This window comes from Bos taurus, chromosome 14 (assembly GCF_002263795.3).
Source record: "Bos taurus isolate L1 Dominette 01449 registration number 42190680 breed Hereford chromosome 14, ARS-UCD2.0, whole genome shotgun sequence".
In the NCBI taxonomy this organism is placed as follows: domain Eukaryota; kingdom Metazoa; phylum Chordata; class Mammalia; order Artiodactyla; family Bovidae; genus Bos; species Bos taurus.
In genome coordinates, this window is record NC_037341.1 from 62,718,307 (window position 1) to 62,738,353 (window position 20,047).

General features: G+C 46.7%; 1 protein-coding gene and 1 non-coding gene across 6 annotated transcripts in view; one reads left to right on the top strand and one right to left on the bottom strand.

Annotated features, from left to right (window-relative positions):
• Nucleotides 1-357: 357 nt before the first annotated feature.
• The window catches only part of GRHL2 (grainyhead like transcription factor 2), a 170,572-nt gene continuing 150,882 nt past the window's right edge, over nt 358-20,047 (bottom strand). For 2 of the 5 annotated variants that reach the window (XR_009490532.1, XR_009490530.1), the window contains exons 13-17: nt 19,694-19,788; nt 15,762-15,847; nt 7,940-14,939; nt 4,954-5,018; nt 2,831-2,852 (exon numbers count right to left, since the gene is read on the bottom strand). Coding sequence is in view for 2 of the 5 variants with exons in the window: in XM_002692794.6 (XP_002692840.1) it covers nt 2,738-2,852; nt 4,954-5,018; nt 15,762-15,847; nt 19,694-19,788 (361 nt within the window). In the remaining 3 variants the exon portion in view is untranslated. Of the gene's footprint in view, nt 2,853-4,953; nt 5,019-7,939; nt 14,940-15,761; nt 15,848-19,693; nt 19,789-20,047 lie in introns of all 5 variants that reach the window. The other 3 variants (XR_009490531.1, XM_025001874.2, XM_002692794.6) reach the window with 3 other exon arrangements.
• On the top strand, nt 6,410-6,511 carry LOC112449661 (U6 spliceosomal RNA). The gene has a single exon (XR_003038258.1). It is a non-coding gene; the product is annotated as a U6 spliceosomal RNA (small nuclear RNA).

Below are 20,047 nucleotides of genomic sequence, written 5' to 3' on the forward strand. Positions count from 1 at the left end.
ATCTCGCAATCTCCTTTGCTTGTCTTTACGAAAGGGCTGTTCGCAGAATTTGGCACAAACCCCCTGCTTCTGTTGCATTTTCGTAATTTTAAATAAGAAGGAAAATAAATGTTTGATTCAGTTCATGCTTCTTAAGTTTCTGGGCTGGGACATGCCTTAGTCTTTTAGGATCCAATTCCAAGATGACATCTGACTGCATTTTTCTGTCGGACCCAATTTCCCAGAAAGTCTAAGCATCTGGGGTAAGTATAAGAAAAACACTTGTTGCATATGTCCCTCATCTTACATGGAATTTTTAAAGCTTATTTATTTGAGTCTGATTAAGAAACCAAAAAAAAAAAAAAAAGAGGAGGCAAGTTTTCCTATTTCTCTGGAGTGTTTTTTGTTTTTTTTTCTCCCCTTGGACAATTTTGCTCATCAAAGCTCTGCTCACACACACAGTGAAGGGCACGCTGAAGCTAAGCCACGGGCACACTGAGAGTGCAGAGAGGACGTGGTAAGATGGGGACAGACTGGATGGGAGGGTACACTGTGTGCCACCCTTTGCTGGCACTGGCCTCATACGCTTTGTTCTGGTAGTGGCCACCACAATGATTGCCCAGGGCCCTGGGACAAAGGCAAAAGTATCTTGGATTCATCTTCTGCCTAGGGCAGGACCAGAAACATTTTGTCCACAGAGGCTGGGGAGAGAAGGTCAGGGAACCCATGTCTGCCAAAGATTTTCTCTTTTCCCTATTCTGGAGTCCTACACCCTGGCCTGAAAGTATTGACCACTGGGCCTGGCAGTGATGTCTGAAATCACCCCTTAGGCAAGGAGCATGGTGGCACATTGTACATCATGCGTTTCCAATACTGAGTCCCATTAGTACCACATGCTGGTCCAGGATGTGACTGTCACAGAGTGGAGGACGAGGGGACAGACTGGAGCAGAGCTAAATCCAGGATGCAATCTTTGGCACCACAGGGAGGAGTAACACGTCCAGAAGACACACAGAAAGGTGCCCCCTCACCACACCTACTAGAGATCTTCCTGGGCACGCACCTGCCCTCCAGCCCATTTGAATCCTCTGCAGCCTCAAGGACAGAGAGCTGGACTGAAAGCGGCCCTTCCATCCTGCTCTGGGCCGCGGAGGGCAGGGAGGCAGGGAGCCCTTGGAGAGAAAGCCCCCAGGTAAGACATCAAAGTGCTTTACAAACAAATCTGGGCCCTTCCATAGAACCTGCCCTAGATCCGGGACCTCCTAGGGAGTGTGGCTACCAGAAACCTATGCTTTAGCCCACAAGGCTGAACACAAACCCCTAGACCATGTACCTGTCCCTCAAAGAGAACTGTGGTCCGGATGGTACATGATGATGCGACTGTTTGGGGAAGCATTTCATCTCCTCTTCATCTGCCAGGATACCTGGTAGGAGGACAAGCCTTCTCTCTCCATCTTCCAGACGCTGGTTTCAGAAGTGCCAGGGCTCCCGGGGTCTTCTCGCACCCATCCAGCATCCAGCAGCCCAGCCTTCCAGAGCCGGCTGAGCCCCAGAAGGCAGCCCATGCCTGGCAGGCCAGAGCTGAGCCGCTGGCACCACTCTCAGGACTGCAGCTGGGCCTCCAGGGAGCCACTTGAGATGAGGATGTGCTTGTAAACTGAGACACTGCACAGTGGCTGGCTCCTCACGAAAGCCCAGGAGTTCTGCGGCAGACCCAGTGATGGAACCCTGATGGCAAGTCCCTGCGGCATCTCCAGAAAGTTCAGGCGGCACCAACACCAAAGCTGGAGGAGCTGGGACCTCAGACAATCCGACCTTTCCCACAGACAGCTCAGAGGGAGAGTCAGGCGAAGCTCATCACCATGAGACAAACTCAGTGGGTCTCCGGGGCAGGTAGTGCCCATAGAGAGGGAACGGGGGGGGCTTCAGGCATGCCCACGGGGGTCAACCATCTTGGCACCCACTGCCTGACAGCCTGAAGGCTGTGTCCCTTGCCCAGCATGTCTTCTGAACAGCACGGAGGCAGAAACCTCTTGGAGAAAGCAGGGTCTCCAGGTATGCGCCTCCCCCAGGCCTGCGGCAGTAAACATGCCCACATACCACAGGTGAAATATATTATTGCGATATTATAAACACTATGTACATGATAGCCAGGCACACTTTCGGGGTTACTTACTAATTACACGGTGGCCGAATGTCTTCCTGTACACGGCCTGGTGGCTACTCACTAGGAACCCCTGAGGGTACCCACCAATGCCCTTCCTCAGAGCAGACAGAAGGCTCCTGATCAGGAAGAGGTGTCCACCTCTTCCCCCACCTCAGACGAAGGAAGCGGCTCATTCTGTCCAGCCACTCAGGAGACATCAGGGGTGAGATGGCAGGAAGGAGCTCCCTCAGGCTCTTCAGGATCAACGGACTGAAAGGGAGAGCTCTGGCCCATGTCAGCTGGAGCCAGCAGTGACCTGCAGAGTCCTGGCGGGCCCTGGGCCCCGGGCTCCGGAAAAAAGGTGGACAATAAATAAGGATGTGATAAGCTCAAGGCCCCGTCCCGAGGGGCTTGGGCCGTGGCTCCAGGGCAGGAACCGGTGGGTGGCCCAAACGCAGGGATCCCAGGGTCTTTGGGCCTCGCCCTGCTCCCCAGCACAGTCGTGTAACAGCAGTCGTCAGATGGGTGAGGTGGGTCTGTGGGGCCTGGGGGCCGGGGCCTCCGACTTCCCTGGGGGAGGAAGGCCCTGAGGGCTGCAGCCCAGAGTGGGGCTCAGATTTCCATGAGTGTGATCTTGAAGCCTTCCACCATGCTCTCCATGTTGAGGATGAAGGTGTCCTCATTCGAGTAGTGCTCAATGATGTTGTCGTCCATATTCACCAGGATGCTGCGGGGTTGAATGCGGGGGGAAACAAAGACGCCATGACCGAGGTGCTCAGTGGAGGGAGGCTCCAGGCTGGGGGTTCCCTTAGCCATTCTTTCACAAGGGAGGCCAGGGAGGTGGGTGGGGGGTGGGAGGGAGAGGAGACAGGCAGGGAGAGAGGCCCTCACTGTATTTCTTTCCCAGATATCAGTTAGAGGGAAGCAAAACCTCGATTTCTCAGAACTAACTTCTTATGAGACAGGATGTCAGAGGTCATTTAACGCAAACCTTTGGCTCTCTAGACTGGTAAACTGAAGCCTAGAAAAAGTTAACAGAGCCTGAAATCACAGAGCTAACTATTGACAGAGACTGGATCTAAAGAGTTAGGTCTCCTAACTCTTTTCATTAAACCATATTGCCTCTTGAAAACACCTTTTTAAAAAGTCCTCTGCACTTACAAGAGGAAAATAAACCAGAGCTGCGGCTACCCTTCCTCGAGCATGGAGTCTGTTCCACAAACCTGTGTTCAGTCCTCAGGGCAACCATGGAGGCAGGTGCGATCACCGCCATGGTACAATTGAGTAGCCTGAGTTCAGCGAGGTTAGATCATGTCCCCAGGTTCACTCAGCTGGTTCAAGGCTGAGCTCGGTTTGGGTACTAGCTTTGCCTCACTCTGAAGTTTGTACTCTACCACATGTGACTTAGCCCTTAGTTAACCATCTGAGCTGGGTTTCGTTTTAAGAAAACCAACAACTTTCAGGGCCTGTCCATGAGACAAGTCCTTGAGCCAATCCCCTTCTTTGAAGTCAGACAGACCTTCGTTTGAGAAGTGACTATCATTTTACAGCTATGTGTCATCAGGCAAGTTGTTTAGCCTTTCAGAGTCTCGGTTTATTCTTCCACAAAAATAAGAATAACAACCCTGCTTTAGAGGGTTGTGGTTAGGATTAAAGTATTTAGCCCAGGGCCTGACACCGGACCCCGTGGAAGTGAAATGCTACCATCGGCATGCACATCAGCACTCAGGGCTTCTGCTCAGCATGAGACCCTGAGACACCACTCAGATCTCACCATCAAAGGAATCCACTCAGCCTCTTGCACTGACTTTGGAAAGAACATGCATTTTAGTGAGCTTTTCAACCAGGGCTCAAATGGAAAGGGTTTCCTGCTTGACTCCAAATTAACTGAGAGACCCCATTACTTGGAAGTCCCCAGTATCCCAGATCATCAATTTCTTCTATGAAAAAGGCCCAGAGCAGAGTTTAAAGATCAACTTTCTGCTTTTTGTAAGAAAATGGATCCAGAAGCTGACTCACTGGAGATCCTTTTCTGGTACTAAATCCTGTTCCACGGCCACTATGCTTATAGCTTCATTCACAGGAGGCCCCAAGAGGGCTGGAGGCAGCAGACAGCAGAATGTGCAAGCTAAATACTTGGGCTTTGGCGCCATGAAAGTTTACTTGGGTTAAATCTGCATTTCACCTACTGAACACAAGATTTTGGGCAAAATGCTTAGCCTCCATCTGGCTCGATTTCCTCGGCAATAAATTAGGGATAAGAATCTACCTCACGGAGTGATGAGGAATAACAGAACAATGTGCATAACGCGCTTAGCAGGGGACCCAGAACCTACCGAAGACCAGATAAATAAGAGCTATTGTTCTTAACACTGAGAACAAGCAGGTTCAGTAATCACTTTGATCATTCTGTTAATAACGACCCCAGAAGAATCCCTGATGTCCTGAATCCTTTGTATTTCTACTGTGCTGCCCTGAGACCAAGCTTAAGAGCAGCACGTAATTCCTAACAAACTTGGCTCTCTGCCCAAGGGCCACTCTCCCCACTTCCAGACCCCTCTACTCTACCCCCTAATCCTGCCATGGAGGGGGACATCTCAGCTGATCCCATGACAATGCACTCTCACCCCTTCTCTTTCTCTCATTAAAGATCTTCAAAACGCATGGCACGGGTAAGCTGCTCAGCACTCCTTCGGGAAGATGACACACAAATTTTATAAAAGGCAAACAACAGAACTAACAAAAGATGGGCGCCATCTTGTTTTTATAAAGGCACTGTGCAGACATATCTGATTTGAAAGTCAATTGAAATTAGGTTTCTTTCTTACCCTTTTTTGCTTTTCTTGTAAAGCTTTGCTATCTTCTCCACAGGCAGCCCATATTTCTCAGAAATCTGCAACCAGTAACAAAAAGGCAGATGAGTGTGGAAGGGGAACCGAGCAGAAGCAAGAGAGAAAGTTCCAACATCACTGTCCTGGCAATGTTCCTGGGTGCCAGTGGCCTTCAGTCACGAGTCAAGCTTTCGGAAAGACTCATTTGCAAGGCTCTCCCTTTGGACACACCATAAATCAATCAGCAAAAGATTCAGTCCCACGAGAATCTGATCTATGATAGAGGTGTCATTTCAGTTCAGTCAGAAAAAGATGGACTATGGTCATAATGTTGGATTAAATAGGTAGAAAAAAATTAACAAGTTACGCTGGATCCTTTCTCTACTCCTTCCATCATAATAAACATCATCAAAGATTTATATGTGAAAGATGAAACCATGCAAGAAGAAACCGTGAATCAATTCTTTGTATGAATATTATCTTTAGATAAGGAAGATCTTTCCAAGCAAGTATGAAACCTAAAGAAAAAAGGTCAAAATGTTGATAAAACAGCATAATATTTAAAATACCAGTAGAGCAAAAACTACCTTTAAATAAAACTGAGGACAGACAATACACTGGGAAAATTTCTGTGGGCAATGTAAATGACAGATGTAGAACTAACTTCCTTAAGTTAGAAAGAACATCTGTGAATACAAATAAAAGGCTAGGGCTTCCCTGGTGGTTCAGTGGTGAGAAGTCTGCTTACCAACGCAGGAGACACAGGTTTCATCTCTGATCTGGGAAGATTCCATATGCCACGGAGCAACTAAGCCTGTGAGCTACAACTATTGAGCCTGTGCTGTCAAGTCCAGGAACCACAAGTATTGAGCCCATGAGCTGCAGCTACTGAAGCTTGAGCACCCTAGAGCCTGTGCCCCGAAACAAAAGAAGTCACTGCAGTGAGAAGCCGGTGCACTGCAAGAAGAGTAGGCTCCCCCGTCACCGCAACCGGAGAAAAGCCCGTGCAGCAATGAAGACCAAAAATAAAATAAATGAAAGACTAAAACAGCCAAAAATAAATAAATGAAAGACTAATGTGCTCACTTTAGGGCTTCCCAGCTGGCGCTAGTGGCAAAAAACCCGCCTGCCAATGCAGGAGACACAAGAGACTCAGGTTTGATGCCTGGGTCGGGAGGATCTCCTGCAAGACAGCTTGGCAACCCACTCCAGTATTCTCGTCTGGAGAATCCCATGGACAGAGGAGCCTGGTGGGCTGTAGTCCATGGAGTCTCGAAGAGTCGGACACAACTGAGCAAGTGAGCATACAACACACGAGCTCACTTTGGCAGCACATACACTAAAATTGTGGAGAAGGAAATGGCAACCTATTCCAGTATTCTTGCCTGGAGAATCCCATGGACAGAGGAGCCTGGCAGGCTACTACCTATGGGGTTGCAAGAGTTGGACACGACTTAGCAACGAAACCACCACCACACTAAAACTGATACAGAAAAGATGAGCATGGCCCCTGCACAAGGATGATACGCAGGCTCCTGAGTCAGTCCATATCCTTTAATACAAATGAATTTATTTGCAAGACAGAGACAGGCTCCAAGACATAGAAAACAAACTGATGGTTACCAGGGGAAGTGAGGAGGGGAGAGGGAGGGATAAATTAGGAGTCTGGGATTAAAAAATATATACTATTGTATATAAAATAAACAATAGGACATACTGTATAGCACAGGAAACTATATTCAATACATCTTATAACAACTTATAGTGGAAAATAATCTGAAAAAATATATATCTGAACCACTTTGCTGTACACCTATAACGAACACAGTATCATAAATCAATCATGCTTCAATTAAAAAAAAAAAGACAGTTCAGTGAAAAAAAGGAAGAATACAATATAAAGAAGTAATTTCAGATAAATGCAATAGGACAATACACAAATGAAAAAATGCACCACCGCACTAATAACTTAAAAATGCAAATTAAAGCAACCAGAAGATACTATCTTTATCAGGGCAACAAAAACTGAAAGCTTAATAATACAGTGACAGCCAGAGGATAAGAAACAGCAACTCTCCTAGTCCATAAACAGGAGAGCAGCAAGCTCGACCTTTCTGGAGGGAAGTCTGGCAGAAGATATTGAAATTTAAAAGGCATTTATCTCTTGACCCAAATAGTCCACATCTAGTAATCTGATCTACAGAAATACAGTCAGATGTATGTAAGTACATACATCTTGAAAGTATCACTGTTCATAACACAGAAAACAACCATTAAGCACACTTTGATATTTGCTCAGTTAAAAACCATGAAGTCATATAATCATTCAAAGAAATGCACAATGCCTATATGAAAAAAAAAATGTCATTAACATATTAAGTTCAGTTCAGTTCAGTTGCTCAGTCATGTCGGACTCTTTGCAACCCAATGGAAACATATTAAGTGAAAAAACACAAATAGAAAAACAGTGTTTATTGTGTGATCCTGAATGTATATTTTTAAAAATATGTAGTAAGTAAATGGGCTTCCTGGGTGGCGCTAGTGGTAAGGAACCCACCTGCCAATGCAGGAAACATAAGAGACATGGGTTTGATCCCTGGGTCAGGAAGATCCCCTAGAGGAGGGCATGGCAATCCACTCCAGTGTTCTTGCCTGGAGAATCCCATGGACAGAAACCTAAAGGGCTTACAGTCCATAGGGCTGCACAGAGTCAGACACGACTGAAGTGACTTAGCACGCACGCACACATGTAAGTAAATAGAAAATATTTGAAAGGCCCATCAATCTATTAACAGTGGCTACCCTGGAAAAATGGACAAAAACAAGGAGATTATTTTTCTTTTCACTTTGCATAATTCTGTACTGTTTACTTTTAAAGTGACTGTGATTTATTTTCATAAATATAAAGCAATATAACATTGGAGATGCGTTCCGGAGAGACTTACTCGAAATACTTTCTCTCTCCCAAATCCAATCCACCCACCTCTTGAGTCCAGTGGCTGGCGGTGCACAAACGGCTGGCGCTGGTGAGGTTTGGGACTCTGACTACCCGGTGCTCTAGCAGGGCCTGGGGAAAGAGCCCGAATAGCTCCGGGGCAAAGGTGGGATAGCTTTGTCTCCTGGGAAGAGCTTATTCTCCAGAGAATCATAGATTCCCACCTGTCCATCCCTCATACATAGGAAGACCACCCCCACTTCTCCCCCAAACCCCAAAAGGGCAGAACAGCTGGGCTGAGGGCTGAGACAGCAAAGAGACTGGGAAACAAACAGCCTGCCTGTGGCCCACCACCGCTCCCTCACTGATGGGGCTGCCCCATGGCCACACTGGAGCCCAAATGAGCCCAGCACATACAGAACCTGGCCTGTGGCGTAGCAAAGAAAATGTACAGGACTTGTGTGGAAGGTGTCCATGTGAACAGAACATAAAAGAGCACTTAGGAAGACTGCTGTACAGCACACACACACGGGCAAAATCCTGATCTAAAAATATGACTGAACTAAAAGATCTGCAGGTTCAGTAAATGAGTTGAAGGCTAGGTAGTTGATCCAGGAGTTAGGAAAGGTCAATTAGGAAAACCATTTCAAGTGCAAAGCAAAGACACATAGCATAGACAGAAATCAGGAAGGGAATAAAAGGAGAGAGGGAGGGAGGGAGATATGAAGAATAAAGGCAACCATATCAGATGTCAGGGAATTCCCTAGTGGCTCAGACTGTAAGGAATCCGCCTGCAACACAGGAAACCCAGGCTCGATCTCTGGGTCAGGAAGATCCCCTGGAGAGGGGGATAGCTACCCACTCCAGTATTCTTGCCTGGAGAATTCCATGAACAGAGGAGCGTGGCAAGCTACAGTCCACGGGGTTGCAAAGAGTCAGACATGACTGAAAAACTAACACTTTCAAACTTTCAAAGTCCCAGGCAGAGAAAAAGGAGCAAATGGAGATGAAAAAACAATTAAATAATAGAAGACCACATTTTTAGACAGGAGAGGTATCCTGAATCCCAGAAGGGATCAGTGAGAAAAGAGCCATGCATCTGGCCATTCTGAAAAGTGCCAGATCTCCAAAGGTAAGAATAAAAATAAAACATCCTGGAACCTCCAGACAGAAAGTACAAGTTATTAACATTAATACTAATACTAAAAAAAGAAAAGAAAAAGAATGAACCTGGCTTCAGTCTTCTCATCTGCAAAACTGGAAACCGAAGTGGAATAACCACTATAGACTACTGAAAAAAGGGATGTCACCCCACGAATTCTGTACACTGACAAGCTCTCCCTCAATACTCAGGTTAAAGAATGGTATTTAACAAATGCATTTCATTCAAAAAATCCCATTTGAAGAAAATACTCATAAAAGATCTCTGCTGCTACTGCTGCTGCTGCTAAGTCGCTTCAGTCGTGTCCGACTCTGTGCGACCCCATAGACGGCAGCCCACCAGGCTCCCCCATCCCTGGGATTCTCCAGGCAAGAACACTGGAGTGGGTTGCCACCTCCTTCTCCAATGCATGAAAGTGAAAAGTGAAAGTGAAGTCGCTCAGTTGTGTCTGACTCCTAGCTGAACAGAACACACAAAAGAACGAAGACTTCAGCAAAGCAAAGGGGGAAGAAACAAGTAACCAGTGTTATACCATTAAATATATATATATATACACATACACACATGGAGAGAGACATACTCTATATACATTATATATGGCTATATAACTATAGTTCTCTATACAAAACTCTTTATATACATATATATACAGTTCATATATAGATATAGAATTATAGATATGTATATAATATATTCTGGAGAAGGAAATGGCAACCTACCCCAGTATTCTTGCCTGGAGAATTCTATGGATGGAGGAGCCTGGTGGGCTGTGGTCCATGGGGTTGCAAAGAGTCTGACATGACTGAGCAACTAACACACACACATATAATATATATCTATTTATGTCTATGAGTGACTCTTTGCGACCCCATGGACTGTAGCCTACCAGGCTCCTCCGTCCGTGGGATTCTCCAGGCAAGAGTACTGGAGTGGGTTGCCATTTCCTTCTCCAGGAGATCCTCCACACCCAGGGATCGAACCCGGGTCTCCCGCATTGTAGGCAGATGCTTTACCATCTGAGCCACCAGGGAAGCTCATATATATATATATATATACATACACACACACACACACACACATAGGTAAATGGACTGGGGAAGTGAAATAAGTGTTAAATAAGGGTTCTTGAAGTGAAAAGAACACAATGGGAGGAAAAAACCTAATCGTGTCCTAGAGAGAAAGCAATAAACTACTTCAGGAACATCCAGAAGCCTGGAGTGTGTGGGGGCAGTGCGGGGTAAACATTTCAGCATACTCGTCCTAATGAGCGAAGGAGGGGAGAAGGGGGCGAGACAAAGGCTCTAGAAGGCTCCTCTCACCCAGTGGGCCAGGGGGCTAGAGAGCAGGGGTGCAGAAGACAGTTGAAAATTTATTTTCAAATCACAGCACAATAAGGAGAAGAGATGGAAACAATTTAGGAAAAGTAAAGAATAACTTCCAAGAAAAGGTGAAAAACATTGATTTAATCCAGCTGCAAAACTAAACAGAAAGAGGAAGCCACAAAGCGAAATAAATAAATAAAAAGTTTTTCGTTGTGAGTTGCTTGACCTGCTAGCGTTGGGTTTTGACCTTTGGTTGGTGTCATTTGGAACTTGTTTTTAAAATGAAATGGATAAATAAAGGAAAAGGTGTTCTATTTTCTCCTCAACATCAGCAAGTTCACATCTTTTCTGAAAGAGAAGTGAATCTGATTCGTGGATCTTCCCTTTTTAGGGGTTTGACTCCCAGTTTCCAAAGCATGAATGCATATACTCAGCTCACAAATCAGTTGATAACAGTGAGGAAATTTGCATAAATCTGCATTACTCCAGTTTCGATTTGGGTCTGCCTGGAACAGCAGCAGCAGCCTGCATTTTCCGAGTGCTTACTAAGTGCTTAGCATATGGGCATGGGGAGCTCTGTATCTATTAACTCGCTTAGTCCATGAATCACTGCAACAGAACAGGTGCTTTTATGGGACCTGTTTCTCAGCGAGCAAACTCAAGCTTACAGTCATTAAGTAACTTGCCCAGGGTGCCTCAGCTAAGAAGTGGCAGAGACAAGATTTAAAAGGGTAACAGTCTGGCAGTCTGGTTTTGGATTCTAAACTTACAGAGAAAAGAAGCATATGTTGGGACTGTTTGGAGCAGGGCTCCAAGAAGAGACTGGCAAAGTGGGCTCGGGCATCAGGCTGCCAAGGGCAACAGCCTCCAGGAGGGCAAAGCCCTGGCCTCCATGCAATCATCAAAGGCAAAGGCAACTGGATAAAAAGCCACCTTCACACCGCATCCCCTGCCTCCACGCCAGGCAAGGAAGTGTGCTTTGCCAAACCCAGAAGCCTGGAAAGAAGTGAGACCATGTCGGATGGCATGTGGAGGAAGCAGTCCATCTGTCGGGAGGTTATGGAAAGGAATCGTTCTGCCCAGGAGCTGGGTGATCTCACCGCAGCATCCCCCTTCCGTGTGCGTGGAAAGCGTGTGCTTTGCGGCAGTTCTCAGAGCAAGGCATTAGGAGTGCTTAGTTTTTTTCTCTGTGTTTTTCAAGTCATCTGAACTGCCCAAACACGTCCATCATTTTTAAAAGCCCGTGATGAATATTTTTAAGGACCCCTAAGACTTCCTTGGCAGGCTTCCCAAGGTGGCGCTAGTCGTAAAGAAACCGCCCGCCAATGCAGGCGATGCCGGAGACGCAGGAGACGCAGGTTCCTGACACATACAGGAGACACAATCCCTGGGTTGGGAAGATCCGCTGGAGGAGGGCATGGGAACCCACTCCAGTATTCTTGCCTAGAGAATGCCATGGACAGAGGAACCTGGCAGGCTACAGTCCCTGGGGTCGCAAAGAGTCAGACACGACTGAGCGCATATGCACACACACACAAGATTTCCTTAGCAACCAGGAGGATCCTAGGCCTTGGACATATCTCATCAATGTGTTACTGGCTATCTGATGATCTGGAACATTTAGACTTTTACTCGGGGCAGAGTTCTGTTTTCCCAGAAACCTCTGGCCTGTGACAGGCAGAACAAATTCCCATTGGTTTTCACCACTGCAGGACTCTGTCTGCCTGGTCTAGAGGCATCTAACACAACTGCCAGTTCTGGAAGCCGATGACTTTTCTGTGGAGTTATAAAGTGCTGAGTGTGGGCTCTAGGATGCACTTTTTAAAAACTGGTGACTCTTGCTTGCAGATACTTCCTAGGTGACTGCATTTGATCTGTCAATAGAATCAGGAGGGACAGGCTTGTATCTCCATGCATGAATAAGTCAGCAGCATACAAGTGGGTGCTCCCAGGTTCATGAGCCCTCCTTTCCTTGTGCACCCTAGCCAGCTTCACCATGGAAGAACACCCTTAGTTTTAGTCCCTCTGGTTAGAAGGACTCTGTCTGCCTCCCCACCCCAGAGCACATACAGTCATCTACTATATATAAATACTCACCTATAGAGTAGTCTATGTGCTGCTTTAAACACCTCGTCTATGAAGTCACTTAATCCTCGCAACAACTCCACATCTTGTTATCTTCATAATAATAGGCCATATTATCAGAAATGATAAACCTGGGGTGTAGAGAGGCTGAGAAATTTGCCCACCACCCTGAAGTGTCAGAGTCAGGACTTGAACCCTGACTTTGTGGTTCAAAGCAGTACACACACACTTCTTGCCTGATGGCTCACTATTGCCCAAGCTTCTTTCCTTTAGTTGATATGAGCTGTGGCTTGGAAGGTCTGTTCTTCTTGTAATAACTTTTCACGTGTGGACGTCTCCCTAAGTGCACTTACGTTGCTCAAGGGCTTACATTGGCTCTGCCACTCTGTGGAGCTATCAGACCTCTCAGGATACCCACATCTGCAAAGGATGGTGATGACATCTGACCTCCCAAGTTTACAGGGATATTCTGAGGATCAAATGAGAACAGTGCATGTGGAATGCGTGCCCCCATAGCACTCGGCATGGCGGCATGCTCAGTTCAGTCAGTCAAGCATAATACTTATGCTTAAAGACCTAGGGATACACAGAAGACAGCAAGAGACAAAGTCCCTGTTCTCAAGAACTTCACATTCCATTGGGGAAGAGAGAAACAAATAAACAGAGTCAGTCACAGTGCGGGAGGAGGAGAAGGTGATATCGAACCCCACTGTGATCCAGCGAGACCACAGCTACCAAACACTTGCAGAACTGAACAGATGTCACAGACAGGAAAGGAAGACATCAAGGAAAAGGGTGTGATGAATTAGTTTAGAATTGGTCTAGATCAGCGGTTCTCACAACTGGTTGATCTAAGAATTCCCTGAACAACTGTTAAGAATATATTTTCCTGCAGCTCCATCCCCACCCCACCTCCAATTCAGCAGAACTGGAATCTGGGTTAAGGCCTAGGTTTGTGCACTTGAAACAGCCAAGTGAGTTTCAGTAATATGATCTTAAAGGCCAGGTTAAGGGTATGAAGGGCTTTCCAGGTGGCGCTAATGGTAAAGAATCCCCCTGCCAAGGAAGGAGACATAAGAGACTCAGGTTTGATCCCAGGGTCGGGAAGATCCCCTGGAGGAGGACCTGGCAACCCATTATTCTTGCCTGAAGGATCCCATGGACAGAGGAGCCCGATGGGCTATAGTCCATGGGGTCGCAAAGAGTCGGACATGACTGAAGTGACTTAGCACGCAGGCACACAGGGTATGAAGGGTATGAACTCTATCCAAAGGGCTCCTCTAGCTCATAAATCAATCTTCCAGTGATTTTAGGGTCATTTAAAAAATCTTGGTTCTTTTGAAGAAGTAGAGCTCACACTTTTTGTTGTGTTCATTTCTGGTTGTGTTTTCCCTTTACAGGGGCAGATTCAGTAACGACAAACTCCATTCCAATGGCAAATCCTAAGAACAGAAGAGATTACCAAGCCGGGCATTCACATGTTTTCTTAGAGGGTGGTCCTCCATGCCCTGTTCTGTATTGCCTAACAATGCCAACCACAGAGGGGGGCAATGTGCATTGGTAACATTCTTATGCTTTTTAAAAAAAATTTCAGGTGAACAAATAATTTTTTTTACATGTCATACAATTTCCCACTTAAATCATTTAAAGTATGCAATTCAGTAGTATTTAGTGCATTCACGATGTTCTGCAAACATCAGGACTATGTAGTTTCAGAACAATTCATCAGCCCAGAAGGAAACTCACAAAATAATCGTTCCTCATTCACCTTTCATCAAAATCCTGGCAACAATGAATCTGCTTTCTGTCTCTATGGATTTGTTTATTCTTGAGATTTCCTAAAAATTGAATCATACAATGTGATCTTTTGTATCTGGCTGGCAGACACTCCTCATATATATCAAAAAAAATTGAAAAAACAAGTATTCAAAAAAAAAAAAAAAACCACGTGTAGCCGGATGCTTTCGGCAGCACTATTCAGAATAGCTAAAAGGTGGACGTGAAAATCCAGATGTCCACCAACTGGTGACTGGGAAGATGAAATGTGGTATAGTCACACAATGGAACATTACTCAGCCATTAAAAAGAACGAAGTACTGGTTTATAGTACAGCATTGATGAACCTCAAAAACATTATGCTAAGTGAAATAAGCCATCCACAAAAGACAACACAGTGCATGATCCCACGTACAGGCACTGTTTTATATATACATTTCGACATATTACTCCATAGCCCAAAATGCTGTTTCAATGCAGCAGGTTTCCAGACTAAAAAAAGTTCTGGACTGGCCCTCGGCAACCCTATTGTCTCCATCCCTATGTGCTGTGCTGGGCTTAGTCGCTCAGTCGTGTCCGACTCTTGTGATCCCACAGACTGTAGCCTGCCAGGCTCCTCTGTCCATGGGCTTCCGTAGGCAAGAATACTGGAGTGGGTTGCCATCTCCTTCTCCACTGCATCACTATAAAAAATATACGTGTTCTGCAACATAAATGTACAGGGGAGCCAGAAATCATATTCAAGGTAGAGTCATAGTCACATAGGTAATACATAAATAAAATGTAAAATATCTTCCTGAGTCCCCGGTTAGTTAACACTAGATTAAATTGGGGATGAGAAGGGAGGGAAGAACTTCAGAATCTTACTTAAATTATTATAACTCTGCAATATATACTTTTTCCTTAACCAAAAGAAGTCATAATTTATTCTGGATTATACTGTACACTGTCACAGCTGGTGAGACACTTCCTAATTATTTTTGTTCCGTACATATTAGGAAGTTGCATGCTAAGTCACTTCAGCTGTGTCCGACTCTTTGAGATCCTATGGACTACAGCCCACCAGGCTCCTCTGTCCATGGGATTCTCCATGCAAGAATACTGGAGTGGGTTGCCATGCCCTCCTACAGGGGATCTTCCCGATCCCAGGATTGAACCCTCATCTTTTATGTCTCCTGCATTGGCAGGTAGGTTCTTTATCACTGGTGCCACCCGGGAAGCCCATCTAATTTGGTTTCTTGCAAAGAGGCTGATAGAAACCCACAATTTAACCTTCCTCTATGGCATCTTTACTCTGATTAGCCTTAAACTGACAGGAAATTGGCAGTTTTCCAATTTCCTTCTCCTTAAGATAATAAGCCATGTCAGGATAGAAATCAGTGTCTCCATAAATCTCCAGTTTTCCTTTTTCTTTTATAAAGCTCATTCCAGAGCCAACCTCGAAGGCTGCCTTTTAATAAATGGATTCCAGCCCATAGGAGACTGCATGCTGGTTTCTTGGAGGCTGAAGGGGGCTCACGCTTACCGCTTCCATCAGGCCCTTCACGGTGGGGGATTTCAACATCAAGGCATCAAACACGTCGTCCGTCTCCTTCCTCACGTACAGAAGCACTGGAAGAGAAGGGTGGGAAGCCATGACCGCAGAACCCACGCGGCTGCCCCTGGAGGCTGCTCCCCTCACACAGGGGTCAGAGGCTGCCATCATCCGACCCCTGACCCACACGGCATCCCACCCAGTGATGAGGCACCTGCGGCTAGGGACTGTTACTGAGGATTCAATGAAAGAAACCAACAGTAGGGTGTAAGACGTCGTCACATCACACCCATCACATTTGAATTCCTTTAAGGTGGGCACACGATCTCTTTATGACTCATTTCTCTGTGACCTCTATCTTCTATTTATTTGACCATTCAACAAATATTACTGGATATCCATCTGGGCCCAAGGCCCCAGGCAGTGTGACAGGAGCTGGGGTTGCAGTAATGAGTTAAGACACAGCCTGCCCTTCAGAAGTCTGTAGTCCACTTAGAGAGGCGGGCATTCCTCAGATGAGCAGACAGGGTGTCAGAGTTATGAAGGAAAAAAACCACAAGCGGGGGCTTGTAAGGCCTGAGCTTTATCAAGGGGGTGGGGAAGGAGGGCTCCCAGAAGGCTACTTTGAAGGAGAGATCTGAGTTATGGAGGGTGTAGAGGCATCAGTGCAGGCCATGGGGGTGAGGAGGGTGGGAGGGAGAGGACAGGGAGGCGACCCCCAGGTGGACAGACTAACAGGCCCACAGGGAGACCGAGCAAGTCAGAGGCAAGCTGAGGGAGGAGCTGAGAACCTGATCTGGCTTTGAGCCCAGTTCAGCCTGCTGGGGGGCCCTATTTGTTCAACCCCTTCAAGCTGAGGACGATACCTCCCTCGTGGGGCTGCTGAGAGGGATGAATGAGACAGCAGCCATGGGCACCAGGCATGCAGGCGGCACCCCCAATTTCTCCATCCCTGGGTCATTATGAAGCAACTGCAGTGAGGGTGCTGGTTCCCTTGGCGAAGGCACGTGCAGTTTTCTGCTCATTTCTCTATAACCTAACATACTGAATCCAGCAACGCACAGAATACAAGAGATGGCAGGGACCCCAGGGGTCCTCAGGGAGGCAAAGGCACACTGTTACTGCAGCCCCACTCTTACAGCAACTGCACCAGGCTCAGCTCCCGGGAAGAACCAGGAAGCACTATTCAGATGAGACTCTCCAGGCCCAGTGAACTGCCTGCCCTTTCTTTCCCTCCTCCTGGTGATGACCTGGCTTCTGCTTCTACCTTCAGAGGGAAGGAAGGGGCCGAGGCTGAAGCCCCATGCACCTGGCCACAATAGGAAGAACGCACAGGTCAGAAGCCCTGTTGAGCCCAGATCCTGACCACCGTCAGATACCCATGGAGCCGCGGTCACCACCAGCCTGAAAGAATGGAGCTGAAGCTGGGAAATGAAATCGGCTCTAATCCAAACTCCCACCCCTTCTTCTCCTCCTGCCCAGTCCCCAGGGACATCATTAAAGTTGCTGCTTTGTAACGGCAGCGTCTATGGGTGCACATGGGCTCTGCCCGCATTTTCCTTCTGCAGCCAGAGGTTCAGTTTCTGTATGATGCCCCAGAAAGAAAAAAAACAAAACCGTAAGCATTGCAGTTTCTTCTCTTCACCAAGTATAAAAATAAAATACCAAGGAAATAGATTGGAGAATAGTATCTCCGATATTGGATAGCCCCCATTTCAGCTACAATGATCTAGTGACCTAATGGCACTGTATGAGGTCTCAATGTTAGCAGCACAGAGAGAAATAATTAGACCACAGGGCCTCAATTACTACTAGATGGGGGAAATTTTAAGTAAAAAACAAAACAGAACAAGAAACCCCACCGGTGCCTCTCACAGATAAACGTTCTGTAACTTCTTCCCATGGACCCCCAACAGAAAAACGTAATCTCCAGTACCCTAAGGAAACCCCAAACCATGTTCTGTTAAAGTGAGTACCACTTCCACTGGATCTGAGATAGTGCAGCTGCCACTCCTGCTGCAGGAGTCCCTGGAAAGGGTTAAAGGGGGCGTGGCGGCAGGTTGACCGGCTGCATACTGTGTCACCGTCTCCTGCTGGGCTTGTTGACAGCCACACTGGCAGCGCTGGGCTTACAGCTCACCCCCACGGCTTGCCCAGAGAGACAGCTCTCATTAACTGTGTGTCTGTGGATAATAATCACTCCGCTAATGATAGCAATAACCATCATCACACATCCAAGACCTCCTACAGACAAAGGCAGCCAGCCAAGGGGGGCCAGCCCCTGGTGACTCCAAGGGAGCCACCCTGAGAAATGGCCACAAAGACAAAGCAGCAAACAGTGGCATTGGTGATAATTACGGTCACTGCCTCTCCTGGAGAACTTCTAACAAAGAAACAGTGGGCACCATCACTGATCCCGGCTCCTCGTGCTCATCAAAGCCCAGCTCAGAGTAGGAGTCCTGGCAGAGGGGCTCAGGCACTCCACAGCCCTTTTCCAAAGACAAGCCACTCCTGGGAGTTCTCTATTGCTGGAAGGTTGCAGCGCCCTCATGTGTCCCTACGATTGAGATGTTTCAAAGGCCATAACCGTGTCTCGTCACAGCCCAATACAAATTCTGGTGGCAATTTTTGTGCTAACTTCACCACCTCAAAATAATCTGAAAAACACAATCTTTAGACCAGTCACACTCACTAACTATGGATCTAAGCTGCAATCACTTTGGCCTGTGTGATTCTTGATTTCCATACAACACTGCCCTCCTTTTAAAGGATGAGATATAAAAGGCATGCAGGAACAGAGCTCAAAATGGACTCGAATATTTGATGGTGAGCCTGGGAAATCTGAAAACCCTTTAAAGGTTTAAATACTACTACTGCAATCAACACTACTCAGGTATTTATGCTCTTTGAATTCTGAAATGCTCATTACTCAATCATAATTATGATAATATGCCTTAACTAGATCCAGGCCTACAAATAAAACTAGTAATAGTGAAGATGGAGTGCTTACTATGCACTGGGCACTTGAGTTTAGTGCTTTACATACATTAACTCATCAGTCCTCATTCTGTGATGTAGGTATCCTTGTGGTCCCCACTTTAGAAGCGAGGACTCCAATGCACAGAGGACCTTCCCAAGGTCATTCAATGTGACAAGGCTGAGGGAGGCTGCAGAGGGGATGCTCTTACCACTGTACAAACCCATTTTAACAAATAGGGGAAAAAATTCTCAATAACAAAAACCTCAAGCCTGTGCAGATGGTGGGCGTATAGCAACCTGCCTCATTAACAGTCCAGTGCTGCATAAGCTGGAAGTTCTGGAAGCTCTTGGTGTTGGCTACAGCAGAGTGTGCGGGGTACGCCCCCCTTCACCCCTTCCTCTTACTCCCAGGAAGGACAGTGGGTCAGCAAAGCACTAAGATGCTGAACAAGACACTAACATGCCCATGCTTCCTTTCTTACCCTCTTGGTGAAGTGGAATAATATCCTTGACCAAGAGAAAATGAGTTAAGTTGTGATATCACAGAAAATAGGTTCATTTACTTGTGCCATGATCCATCATTGGCGTCTATTGAACAAGTCTCAGCTCTTGGTGCTTATGAGAGGCTATTGTCAAACACAGCGCGGGTTTCTTTTTAACTTTCTATTTCACTGCTGGATGAGTCAGTATGTTCATTACATTGCCCTCAAGGTAAAGGAAAGAACCAGCTCCCAGAAAGAATAAATGTTTGCTTAGGGTGTTTAAAGAGGCAAGGTGGAAAGCAAAGGAGGAAACTGTGGACTTCCTTTGTCAATAAGAGCATCTCCAGGCCAGCACGGAACCGCAGGGCCCGGATGGAATGTGAGCTCTTCTGGGTGAACCATCCCCCACTCTTCCTCATGAGAGCGAGGCCAAGGAGGGCAGGGCCCCAGGGGGAGCGGTACCTCGCTTCATCCCTTCTTCTTTCATCTGCTTAGAGGGTGCTGGACCAAACTCCTCTTCCATGGGCCTGAACATCCGTTTCACAAGGACACTGCTGCTAGAAAAGATGAGAAAGTGTTCATTCATTAAAGTATGCGGGGTGCCAACAAAAACCCTTTCCCATTGTGTATACCATCCCTCGTCACAACTGGATCCATGCACCAACCTCCCGCCTTCTGGTTGCAGGTCCCGAGTGGGCGTGTGGGGCAGAACACACACCCCAATATCTTTACCACGTGGCCCCGAGACATTCTCCCTGTCCTAAATACAGATCCGCCAGGGGAGACCACTGGGTTTCACCCATTCTGTCCTGCACC